Consider the following 12,069-nt stretch of genomic DNA (forward strand, 5'->3'; position numbering starts at 1 on the left):
GACATACTATACTTTCCGATGTTTTGGGCTCACTTTCTCTGAATCACAAGGTTATGAATGCATGGTAAAAATGGTACAATGTAGCTAAACAATAGAGCGGAGATGTCATTAGTTTGCTCACTATATACGATGCAGCTCCTCTGACAGATGAGCTCTCCTCTCCCGTGCTGCTGCTGGGGCATTTGGACGTAATGGCATCGGCACATGCGGTTCAGCATCACGTCTCCTTAAGTCCTCTAATCTATGCTCATTAATGTCATCGACACATCCATGATTCATGGCAATGTTGTGTAAAACAAAACACAACATGCCACAAAGAATGCTGCGACTTTTTGAGGACCATACTGTAAAGTACCACCTGACCTATCCAAACACCTGAAGCGCATGTTCAGTATTCCGAATGTACGTTCAATTACACTGCGTGTTTGTGTGTGTTTCCTGTTGAATACAATTTCGCGCACTGTAGCTGGCATAAGAAATGGGGTCATGAGCCATGTCTTCAACGGATAGCCATTGTCCCCTAACAGCCACCCATCCAAGGGAGGATTACCCTCGAATATGGCAGGAATGGTTGAGTTTGCCAATATGAAAGAGTCATGGCTTGAGCCAGGGTTATTAGGAAAGACATAGACCCTCTCCCCCCGGCGTCTGATCCTCGGTCCCAAGACGTATTCCATTCCACTGTGCAATAGAAAAATTATGAGCAACCTAAACTTAACTGGTAAGTTGCAGAGTAAGGTTTTAAATGGACTTACAGAAGGTGATTTCGCAGTCTTCAGAATTTATTTCGCATTCTTCAGAATTGTGGTTCCTGATTCTTGACGGACAACCCACTTTGACAGGTGTCCTTATATACATGTGTCTCTTGCCACTATTGGTCAACCAGGTTAATTTGATCCGTCATTATGCCTGCTACGATTCGCGTGAATAATTTGGGTAAATGTGTACGCTAGATTTATGCCTATTTATTTCATCTTTATGGACACCACAATGATTTTCCTTGTGTGGTAATATTTTATTTTCCTTGTAATTATGTATGGTTTGCAAAAATGGGAACTGCTCTCCGTGTAGATGAGAGAAGCAAAGTGTATGCGCGAGGTGCACAAGCAATCCGTATGCATCGCATGCGCATGTATGCATGCGCCCTTAAAATAGCATGTGAACAACGCGCCACTGACTTTAAACCGGGTATTTCCTGGTCTGTGGCGCAATTGTATTCAGAAACGGCAAAATACCGTTTGCGCCAGAACACGCCTCCTCCTTTCGCCGAACCGCCCCTTGGGGCGCAAGATCATTCCCTAATTTACCGGCGAGTGGCGGTGGTGGAAAAAGAACGCTCTGCGCCAGTTGTAAACTAGCAACGACACATGCGCCAGTGACTAAGTCACTTGCGCCGGATGCAAGACAGGGCCCTGTGTCTGATACAGTGACTCACACCCTTTACATTGTAGTGTGTCCAATGTCATTTTAAAGGGGTTCTCATTTACACACCCTAAATACATTACAGTTTTTGCCAATTACACTTGGCAAATTACACTTGCCAACACTATAGACACATGCTTAGACCAAAGTAGCACAACTTGAAGTTTTTGTTACTATCCCTTAAACACATGTAACCGTACCTTAAACAAAAGTGCTGCTTTGCACTTTAGTTGCAATTGTGCAACACACTTGGTCCTTTCTGCAACACACTTGCTCCTGCACACTACACACTTTATCATACATAAGACACTAAGTTCAAAAATGAAATCTCAGTGTACCATTGGGAAAACATTGGTTAATTGAAAATACTTCAAGACACACCTGAAAATACTTACTTACAAAACTGAACACATATCAGCAAGCTACAAAAAGGCCAAAGGGTAATTGTGCACGTCCCGGGGCAGCGCGGGGGAAATATATCATTGTGTGCCTCCATAAGCCTTCAAGGGGATGTGTGTGTTTGCAAAAATAGGTCCCTGCAATACCCAACATATCATCACATTTCTAGATGTTCTTCATTATGCAGCTGAAAAGGAGAGATCGGAGCAGCCCAGGTTTGTTGTTGTCTGGGATAATGATTGTTTCCATCGGGCTGTTTTGGTCCGGAACTGGTACACCAACCATAAACAATTTGAAGTCGTATGCTCGCCATTTCTAAACCCTATAGAAGGTTTTTTTTTCGTATTTTTTAGGTTTTGATAGAAGAGTTTCAATTTGACATAGATGTGAATGATATATTTCTCAGTGTTGTGTCTAATTTGCTTGTGTGTTGAGTTTTGACACAATGAGCCAAAAAAATCGAATACTCAATACTACAAAGGACAAATATCGCATCCAATAATGGGTCATCAAACCATTATTTTTTTTCAATGTCGTTTTATTTCTGGGCTATAGTGATGTTTCACAGCAAGATTTTAATCGAAAAGTTAAACGGACCATTTACTGTCAAGGTCTAGAATTAGTAGGGATGATCTATTACTGACCAGCGGAACGTTTGGAGTAGATTGTAAAGAACATCAAAAGTGGGGGTAGAGCTGTCTGAAGTGGGTTCTGAAGCGGTTCTCCGCCTAATCCGTTCCACTCCTCTGCCAGCCGTGGGCCTTTCCGAGCCCCTTAGTTGAAGGCAGTAGCGTACCGTGGGGTTTAAGCCATGGACCGCCGGTCCATGTAACCGAGCTGTGATGCGTTATTCAACTGAGCTCAGCTTTACAAAAACTGTTTTCCTTGTGGAATTATGTTGTCAGTACTGAAAAAAATATGGAATTAAGATGCGTTCAGACACAAATTAATGTAATTTTGAATAAAGAATACATATCTATTATTTAGATTTTGACAGGGCCAGCAGAGAAGGCCCTGCTGGCCCTGACGGCCCACCACTGGTTAAAGGGGACATATTATCAAAATGGGAGATGGAAACGCACTTGAAACTCTAAACAGCTGTGACGTAGCGAACATTAAACACACAGGACTGACAACGTCCTTCAGATTTCCGTGTTAACAACCGGTCATAGCAACCCTGCTGACATCAACTTGTAGCGTCAATATATATATATTTTTAAGCGTTTGTATCCATAGACATCCTACATCATATATATATATATATATATATATATATATATATATATATATATATATATATATATATATATGATATAGGATGTCTATGTTTGCAGATCCTTTAATTATACCGTGTCCATTAATTCCTGATATATGGACAATTCCACTTTATATCAGGACCTAAGAGAGGATGTTATCGAAAGGACACGACAAGCCCTGGAATGTGTGTAGTTGTTTTTCACTCCAACCACTTGATGGAAACACATCTAATTCAAATTGCTTTTTTGCGAACTTTTTTAATGATTCGCAACACCTTTTAGATGGAAAGGTGACTAGTGAGGCTGGTATATCTTCTGTTCACACACTCAGCAGGTTATGATTACCCCCAGCGAGGAAGGCCAATGGCTGCTCTCTGACCACCCACAAGGTGTTGGTTTGGAGGGAGTTCACACCCTGTTGGCGGCCTCTACAAGGAGATTCCTCCCACAGAGAACATAACACTTTAAATTAACCACCACTGGGTCTTGGACGAACGTGAAGAAATAAATGTTTGACGGTTGAGAAATTACTAAAAAACTAAACCTGAATAATGTTAAACAATCGGCACAGAGTTGTTGTTTTATTTTTCTTCACTCCTGTTTGTGACTAAAGAGTTGAACACAAAGCATTCTGGGAGACAAAATCCAAATCGCCTCAGTGTGATTGTCTAGAGTCGACTGTGGGATAGAGTGAGTTAAGAACAATCCAAACGTAACGAGGCTTACAACCTCTCTGTTACCTGGATCCATGAGAGAGAGAGAGAGAGAGAGAGAGAGAGAGAGAGAGACAGAGACAGAGACAGAGACAGAGAGACTGACAGAGAGACTGACAGAGAGAGAGAGAGAGAGAGAGAGAGAGAGAGAGAGAGAGACTGACAGAGACAGAGACGTCAGATGTCGAGCAGAAGTGTTTTCCTTGATGAGAAAGTTATGACCGTTGCCAAGCGACATAATTAGGTGCAAACACTGTTTACACCTGTTACTATAGAAACGAGTAACGAGAAATGTGTGTGTGTGTGTGTGTGTGTGTGTGTGTGTGTGTGTGTGTGTGTGTGTGTGTGTGTGTGTGTGTGTGTGTGTGTGTGTGTGTGTGTGTGTGTGTGTGTGAGAGAGAGAGACGTATAAGCCTATAGAATACAATAGAATAGAATACATCAATATTATAATGTGACTGAAGCATTTACTTCTTTCAGGAAAAAATATCTGAATGCATCTTACCTTAATTATATAATTGGGTTGGGATTGTATTTAGGAGAACTGTTCTATCTTTGAGACATGGAAATCTACTCCTCTTCTCCTTGCTCCACTCTCCCCCTCTCCTCTGTCCTCTGTCCTCTCCCCTCCACTCCACTCCTCTTATCCTCCCTCTTCTCCTCCTCTCCTCTCCAACCATCTCCTCTCTCGTCTCTCCTCTCGTCTCCTCCCCCTCTCTCCTCTCCTCTCTCCTCTCCTCCCCCCTCTCTCCTCTCCTCTCTCTCCTCTCCTCCCCCCTCTCTCCTCTCCTCTCTCCTCTCCTCTCTCTCCTCTCCTCCCCCCTCTCTCCTCTCCTCTCTCCTCTCCTCCTCCTCTCTCCTCTCCTCTCTCTCCTCTCCTCCCCCCTCTCTCCTCTCCTCTCTCATCGCCTCCCCCCTCTCTCCTCTCCTCTCTCTCCTCTCCTCCCCCCTCTCTCCTCTCCTCTGTCCTCTCCTCTCCTCTCTCCTCTCCTCCCCCCTCTCTCCTCTCCTCTCTCCTCTCCTCCCCCCTCTCTCCTCTCCTCTCTCCTCTCCTCCCCCCTCTCTCCTCTCCTCTCTCCTCTCCTCTCTCCTCTCCTCCCCCCTCTCCTCTCCTCCCCCCTCTCTTCCAATCTGAGCTGGAGATCTGTTGAATTCTCCCGGGGGAAACAACATGTCTGTCCACTTTAACTGCGCCTCATTAGTTGGAGAGGCTGTAAAGGTCAGTCTCTGATGAGGGACGGGCACCGCGAGCGTGTTCCAGCGGCCCAACATGGGGGCTGCTGGGGGGGCCGGCGGCCTGCTAGTCTGGGTGCTGAGCCAACGTCTGACCGGCCAGCCCTCGTCCACCAAACCAAACCATCCCTGACTCGGTGTGAGCCGTTTGGATCAGTCATGAAGAGGTGATGGGAGCCCCTACCTCTCTCCTCTCCTCTCCTCTCCTCTCTTCTCCTCTCCTCCCCCCCTTTTCTCTCCTCTCATCGCTCCTCTCCTCCCCTCTCCCCTCCTCGTTCTTATAAAGAGGTGATTGGGGCCCCTCCCTCCCTCCCCTCCTCCCCTCTCCTCTCCTCGTTCTTATAAAGAGGTGATGGGGGCCCCTCCCTCCCTCCCCTCCTCCCCTCTCCCCTCCTCGTTCTTATAAAGAGGTGATGGGGGCCCCTCCCTCCCTCCCCTCCTCCCCTCTCCCCTCCTCGTTCTTATAAAGAGGTGATGGGGGCCCCTCCCTCCCTCCCCTCCTCCCCTCTCCTCTCCTCGTTCTTATAAAGAGGTGATTGGGGCCCCTCCCTCCCTCCCCTCCTCCCCTCTCCTCTCCTCGTTCTTATAAAGAGGTGATGGGGGCCCCTCCCTCTCTCCTCTCCTCTCCTCTCCTCCCCCCCTTTTCTCTCCTCTCCTCTCACCTCTCCTCTCACCTCTCCTCTCCCCTTCTCCCCTCTCCTCTCCTCGTTCTTATAAAGAGGTGGAACTGAAGTGCTCTCAGTGGAACTGAAGCACATATTCCCCCTCACAGCCCGCTGGGGCTCCGCCCACTCTAGGGGCTCATGACACGCTGTGCAACAGGTAAATGTGTCCCCCTAACGCAGAGTGACTGGCGTGACGATAGAAACTGTCCTTCACACAGAATAACCCTGAAACCAAGGACACCGCCCCCCCAGAGGGAGAGAGGGAGTATGTGTGTGTGTGTGTGTGTGTGTGTGTGTGTGTGTGTGTGTGTGTGTGTGTGTGTGTGTGTGTGTCACCGTGCCTGCATGTTTGTGTGTGTGTATTTGTGTGAGTGTGTGTGTGTGTGTGTGTGCGAGGTGACAGCTGTAACTGAGGGGAATACTAAAGAGCTTGACAGAGGCTGACAGAGATAGAGAGACATCCGCCCAGACAGAGAGTGAGCTAGAGAGAGAGACATCCCCCCAACAGAGAGAGAGACATCCATCAAAACAACGAAGAGAGGGGGGATGAAGGAGAGAGAGTGAAGATCAATTTCCATGGCAACCTGTCACTCCTGATTAGCATGTTGCTAATCTGGCCGCCAGCATCTGTCCAGCGCCACATGTTTAGAGCGACATGGTGCCGCGTGGTAGCTCCACTTAGCCACGCTCACCTAACATCTTTGTGTATATCATTCAACCCTCCTGTGTAATAATGTTTCAGTCTTCAGGTGAATGTTTCAAGCTTGTGAGTTTCAACTAACTAATTAACTAACCATACACTAACTACACTAGAGAGAGAGAGAGAGAGAGAGAGAGAGAGAGAGAGAGAGGGAGAGACAGAGAGACAGAGTGCCTACGTGTGTGCATAAATAGTGGGTAAAACCACTAATTATGGTAAGAGTTGTGTGTTTTGCTGTGCGTTGGTGTGTTTGTGTTGGTGTGTGTGTGTGTGTGTGTGTGTGCATGTGTGTGTGTGTGTGTGTGTGTGTGTGTGTGTGTGTGTGTGTGTGTGTGTGTGTGTCGGGTTATGCGTGTGTCTATGTGTGTGTGTGTGTGGGGCTGGGTGTGTGTGTAGGTTGAGTTGTGTGTGTGTGTGTGTGTGTGTGTGTGTGTGTGTGTGTGTGTGTGTGTGTGTGTGTGTGTGTGTGTGTGTTTCTGTTTGTTGGTTTGTGTTCGTAAGAGTCTGCAGCCAAACAAAGAACACTGATTAGCTCCTCTGTCCCTCCCGATACCTGAGGGTCAGAGTTCACCACAGCAGACCATCCATAAACATCCACATGACCTCTCCTCCACGCCTTTCCTTGACCTCATGACATCCAGATCAAGGAGGCTGTAGTAAAGGAGGAGGCGAGGAAAGGACGCAGGACACAGGACATCATGTTGTGGACCGTCTGACTGCGGCCGGGGATGTGATGTCTTGCTGCATGCTAATGAGACGGCGCCATCGATTGGACGACCTCCAGGAAAACTCACCAATCTCTGACAGCTTGACATATTTCCCATTAACTTAGAGAGAGAGCGAGAGAGAGAGAGAGAGCGAGCGAGAGCGAGAGAGAGAGAGAGAGAGAGAGAGAGAGAGAGAGAGAGAGAGAGAGAGAGAGAGAGAGGGAGAAAAAGCGAGAGAGGGGGGGAGAGAGAGAGAGAGAGAGATTGGGGGAGAAGGTGAGAGAGTGTGATAGAGCGAGAGGAGGAGAGAGAAGGAGGGAGAGGTTGGGGGACAGAGTAAGAGAGATAGAGAGAGGGGGAGAGAGAGAGAGAGAGAGGAGGTAGAATGGAGAAGCATGTGACGGGATAGAGAGAATTAAATTATTATCTATTATTAATGTTTCTCTTGCTAAGAGGAACCAGTCGTTTTGTGCATTGATCAGAGTTAAATGTCACCCAGTTGGAGGTCAAGGGTCGCCCTCATTCTTCTGGGCCCTTGCTGGACCCTAGATGACCCACAAGGTATTTAAAGTACACACACACACACACACACACACGCACACACTCACATACACATACGCTTGTGTTTGTGTGTGTGTGTGTGTGCGTGTGTGATCAATACGTTGATGGCCATGTGCCCTGTCAGCCCCTTAGGATCAATAGTTAACTTAATTGCTTCTTTTGACGTTTCCCAGAATGCAACAGTTGTTGTGAAATAGGACTGGATCCCCCGCCCCCCAAAACACACGCACACGCACACACACACACACACACACACACACACACACACACACACACACACACACACACACACACGCGCACACAGTAACAATAAACACTGCATTCAAATATAGTATCTCTCTGTGTCTCCCTCTCTCTCTCTCTCTCTCTCGCTATATATGGCTATATTATAATAACTTGATAAAACATATTTTACAGTTTTACTTGGCAGTGTTTCAACCTTCAAGGGGCAGGATCGAGCAGCTGGCGTCGGTCTGACGGCGTGTGTTTGAGCAGAGACGGGTCGGACAGCATAAACCTCACAAACACCGTTCGTCAAGGCCTGACGGCAAAAACATGGACTGACCTTCCCTGTGCTGCTCTCTGAGCCCTGATCCAAATACACACCTCCACACAACCCCTCTCTAGAACCTCTCTCTAGTACCCCTCTCTAGAACCCTGCTCACGTACCCCTCTCTAAAACCTCTCTCTAGAACCCCTCCCCTCTGTAGAAGACCTCGCGAGAACCTCTCTCTAGAACAGCTCTCTAGAACCTCTCCCTAGAACCTCTGTAGAATCCGTCATTCTAAAACGTCTGAACCTCCATCCATAACCTCTCTTTAGAACATCTCTCTTAGCCTATCTCTCTAGAACCTCTCTCTAGAACTTCTCTCTCAAGAACCTCTCCCTAGAACCTATCTCTAGAACCCACCTTTAGAACCAATCGCTAGAACAGCTCCATAGAACCTCTTTTGGAACCTCTATCTAGAAACTTTCCAGAGAACAACTCTCCAGAGCATATCTCTATAACAGCTCTCTAGAACCTCTTCATATAAACTCTCTCTATAGCATATCTCTATAACAGCTCTCTAGAACCTCTTCATATAAACTCTCTCCATAGCATATCTCTAGAATATCTCTCTAGAACCTCCCTCTGAGTCTGGATCATATCTAATATTCTTTATTTTTCAGAAGGTCTAATAAAATGTATTCTTCTGTACCTTTCGGACCGAATTCCATCCAAATGATTACAAGGATGATAAGAACAGGATGTTTGGGGCGACCACATTGTTACGGGTCACATGTCAACCATAGGCCATTTTATTGGTTGATAAATCCACCAGGTCCTGTCTCCAGAACCCTCTCTGCGGGGAACAGAGGGTCCAGTGTGTGGAGAGGAGAGCAGCTCGAGGAGCCTGCTGGTCTCTTCCTGTTCAACACAAGAGCTTTTATACTCAGCGCTAAGGCCACCCAGCTGGCCGCGAGCTACTGGCTGTTTGCTGGATGCTAGCTATGGCTGCTAGATAGATGTATGCTACTGGATGTTAGCTACTGGCTGCTAGATAGATGTATGCTACTGGATGTTAGCTGGATGTTAGCTACTGGCTGCTAGATAGATGTATGCTACTGGATGTTAGCTACTGGCTGCTAGATAGATGTATCCTACACTGGATGTTAGCTGGATGTTAGCTACTGGCTGCTGGATAGATGTATGCTACTGGATGTTAGCTGCTAGTTGTGAGCTGGCTTTTAGATTTTAGCTGGCTGTTAGCTAGATGATAGCTACAGCTTTAAGGCTACTGGCTGTACGTTTCTAGCTGTTATTTACTGACTGTTAGCTTCTGGCTGTTAGCCACTGGATGTTAGTAGCTAATCTAATCTAATTGTACCCCTACCTGCTCCTTAATGACCTGTCTCTGTACTGTCCAACCCCTATGTGCTCCTTAATGACCTGTCTCTGTACTGTCTAACCCCTACCTGCTCCTTAATGAACTGTCTCTGTGCTTGTCTAACCCCTAGTGCTCTTTAACGACCTGTCGCTGTACTTTCTAACCCCTACCTGCTCCTTAACAACAACCGGTCTCTGTACTGTCTAACCCCTACCTGCTCCTTAATCTCCAACCCAGTCTCACGGAAATACGTGACACTGTCACATCATTCAATCTATTCATTCGTGATCTGGGAGACGTAATTTTTTTATTTAATTTTTTTTCTGTGCCAAAAGCACAAATTTCTAACAATATGACAGCTTTTGGCCACACGTTTCTACTTTCACCTTTGATTCTGAGAAATTGTGACAATTCACGGATAAATTAAATGCAGGTGCGCTGCTCTGTAGGCAAACCGCGACGGAAAAAAGGTAGCTGCTTCATCTCTTCTTTTTAGAATGACTTTGAAATTTGTGCTTTTGGCACGAAAAAATGTAAATTGCGTGTCCCAGATCACGAATGAATAGATTAAATGACGTGACGTGACAGTGTCACGTATTTCCGTGACACTGGGTTATAATCTCCTGTCTCTGTACTGTCTAACCCCTACCTGCTCCTTAATGACATGGATCTGAAGTCGCTGTAAGTCGCTGTGGATACATGTCTTCTAAATTAAAAATGATGAACTGATAACGTAATTAATCAATTATATGCAGCCTCAGCTGATCATGATAGCTGACTTACCAGCTTCTCGGTTGATTGGGAAGGATGTCTGATCCAACTTTTGTCCCATATAGTTAACTTATGATGGACAGGACCATGTGTTCATGGAGAGGACAGGACAGCTGAGATGAGATGGTGGAAACCCAGCCTCACTCAGAGGGAGAGGAGACAAGCACGCACACACACACACGCACACAAGCACGCACGCACACACAAGCTCGCGCACACGCACACACACACACAGGCACACACGCACACACACGCGCACACATGCACGCACGCACAAGCTCGCGCACACACACACAGGCACACGCGCACACACACGCGCGCGCACACACACACACACACACACACACACACACACACACACACACACACACACACACACACACACACACACACACACATGACCCACACAAATAGATAAGAGGGTTATTTTCAGCATCAGAGGAGCTGAGTGAGCTCCTAAGTTCCCCTTGAACTATCGCCATGACTCGCACCCATTACACCAGTTAAACCTGGACAATGAGGGGGAGGTGGGACGGATGATGGGGGAGGGGGCAGGGATGGTGGAAGACGGACGGAGGGCGTGGGGTAGGGATGGAGGGGGTGCGGGAGGGAAGGCGGGAGAGAGAGAGGGGGTGCGGGAGGGAAGGCGGGAGAGAGAGAGAGGGCCCTATTTGGTTCTCTAAGCAATCAGCTTCAGAAGCGACGAGATCCCCTACTTCTGCTCCTCTCAGTTCACCTTGTCGTTCCACAAACGCCGCCTGGTGAACCAGTCGTGTAATGTACTGTCAGCTACCATCCAAGACATTTCCAACCCAATACTCAGTGGTCTTCAGCAGGCCATGAGGTGCCTCTTCAGCCGAAGAGGACCGTTGTGTTCCAGCGGCATCAGAGTGGACGAGTCTGGTTTCGTCTCTCCAACAACGCCTGTATTTTAGATGTACTGTCATGTCCTCTATCTAGAGAACAAACTGCAAGCCTCACTGCTGAAAGTCTGCAAAGAGAACATCTCCCACCTCTGAACCCCACAGCTCCTGGAGGCTGTGGACCCTACGGCAGACCAGTGGTTTCCACTGGGAGACAGGACTTCTACTTTATTACTGATTCATTGGTCCACATAATAGAAGTTCATGCCCCTTTCATGCATGTTTTATCAGCCTTGTGTGCGTATGCATGTGTGTGTTAATACCCATGCCCCCGTGTGTGTGTGTGTGTGTGTGTGTGTGTGTGTGTGTGTGTGTGTGTGTGTGTGTGTGTGTGTGTGTGTGTGTGTGTGTGTGTGTGTGTGTGTGTGTGTGTGTGTGTGTGTGTCTCTGTGAACATGCCGACACCCTAGCATACATCCTGGTCCTGATGTGTGTGACATCACTTTAGGTTGGTGGGCCTTGAGTTTGGTTGGGGTGGTGGAGTACCTCTGCTCCACCTCCAACACCACCAGGTGCTGGTGCTGCCAGTCAGCACTCAGCTCCGTCACCATATAAGTCCCCTGGGAGTAGCACCATGGCAGCTCCGTTCCCACTTTGCACCTCCTCGCTCCACCTCTCTCCTCCTGTGCATCCCGCATGTGTGTCACATCTGTGTCCTGCGCGGATGACCGGTCACACATCTGACATGATAGAGAGGGGAGGCAGCTAAAGGACTCACCTCTCGCTCTCTCTCTCTCTCTCTCTCTCTCTCTCTCTCTCTCTCTCTGTCTCTCTCTCTCTCTTTTTTCCCCTCCCTCTCTCTCTCCCCCTCTCTCTCTCCAACCTCTCTCTCCCTTCTCTCCCCCCTCTCT

At 47.6% G+C, this 12,069-nt stretch overlaps 1 protein-coding gene across 1 annotated transcript in view; it reads left to right on the forward strand.

Moving 5' to 3' along the window:
* The window catches only part of LOC132463934 (cilia- and flagella-associated protein 74-like), a 17,990-nt gene extending 12,160 nt beyond the window's left edge, over positions 1 to 5,830 (forward strand). Inside the window, exon 14 of the mRNA XM_060060052.1 lies at positions 5,743 to 5,830. Within this exon, the coding sequence (XP_059916035.1) occupies positions 5,743 to 5,830 (88 nt within the window). The remainder of the gene's footprint in view (positions 1 to 5,742) is intronic.
* Positions 5,831 to 12,069: the final 6,239 nt, after the last annotated feature.

Source organism: Gadus macrocephalus, chromosome 1 (genome assembly GCF_031168955.1).
Source record: "Gadus macrocephalus chromosome 1, ASM3116895v1".
Classification (NCBI taxonomy): Eukaryota; Metazoa; Chordata; class Actinopteri; order Gadiformes; family Gadidae; genus Gadus; species Gadus macrocephalus.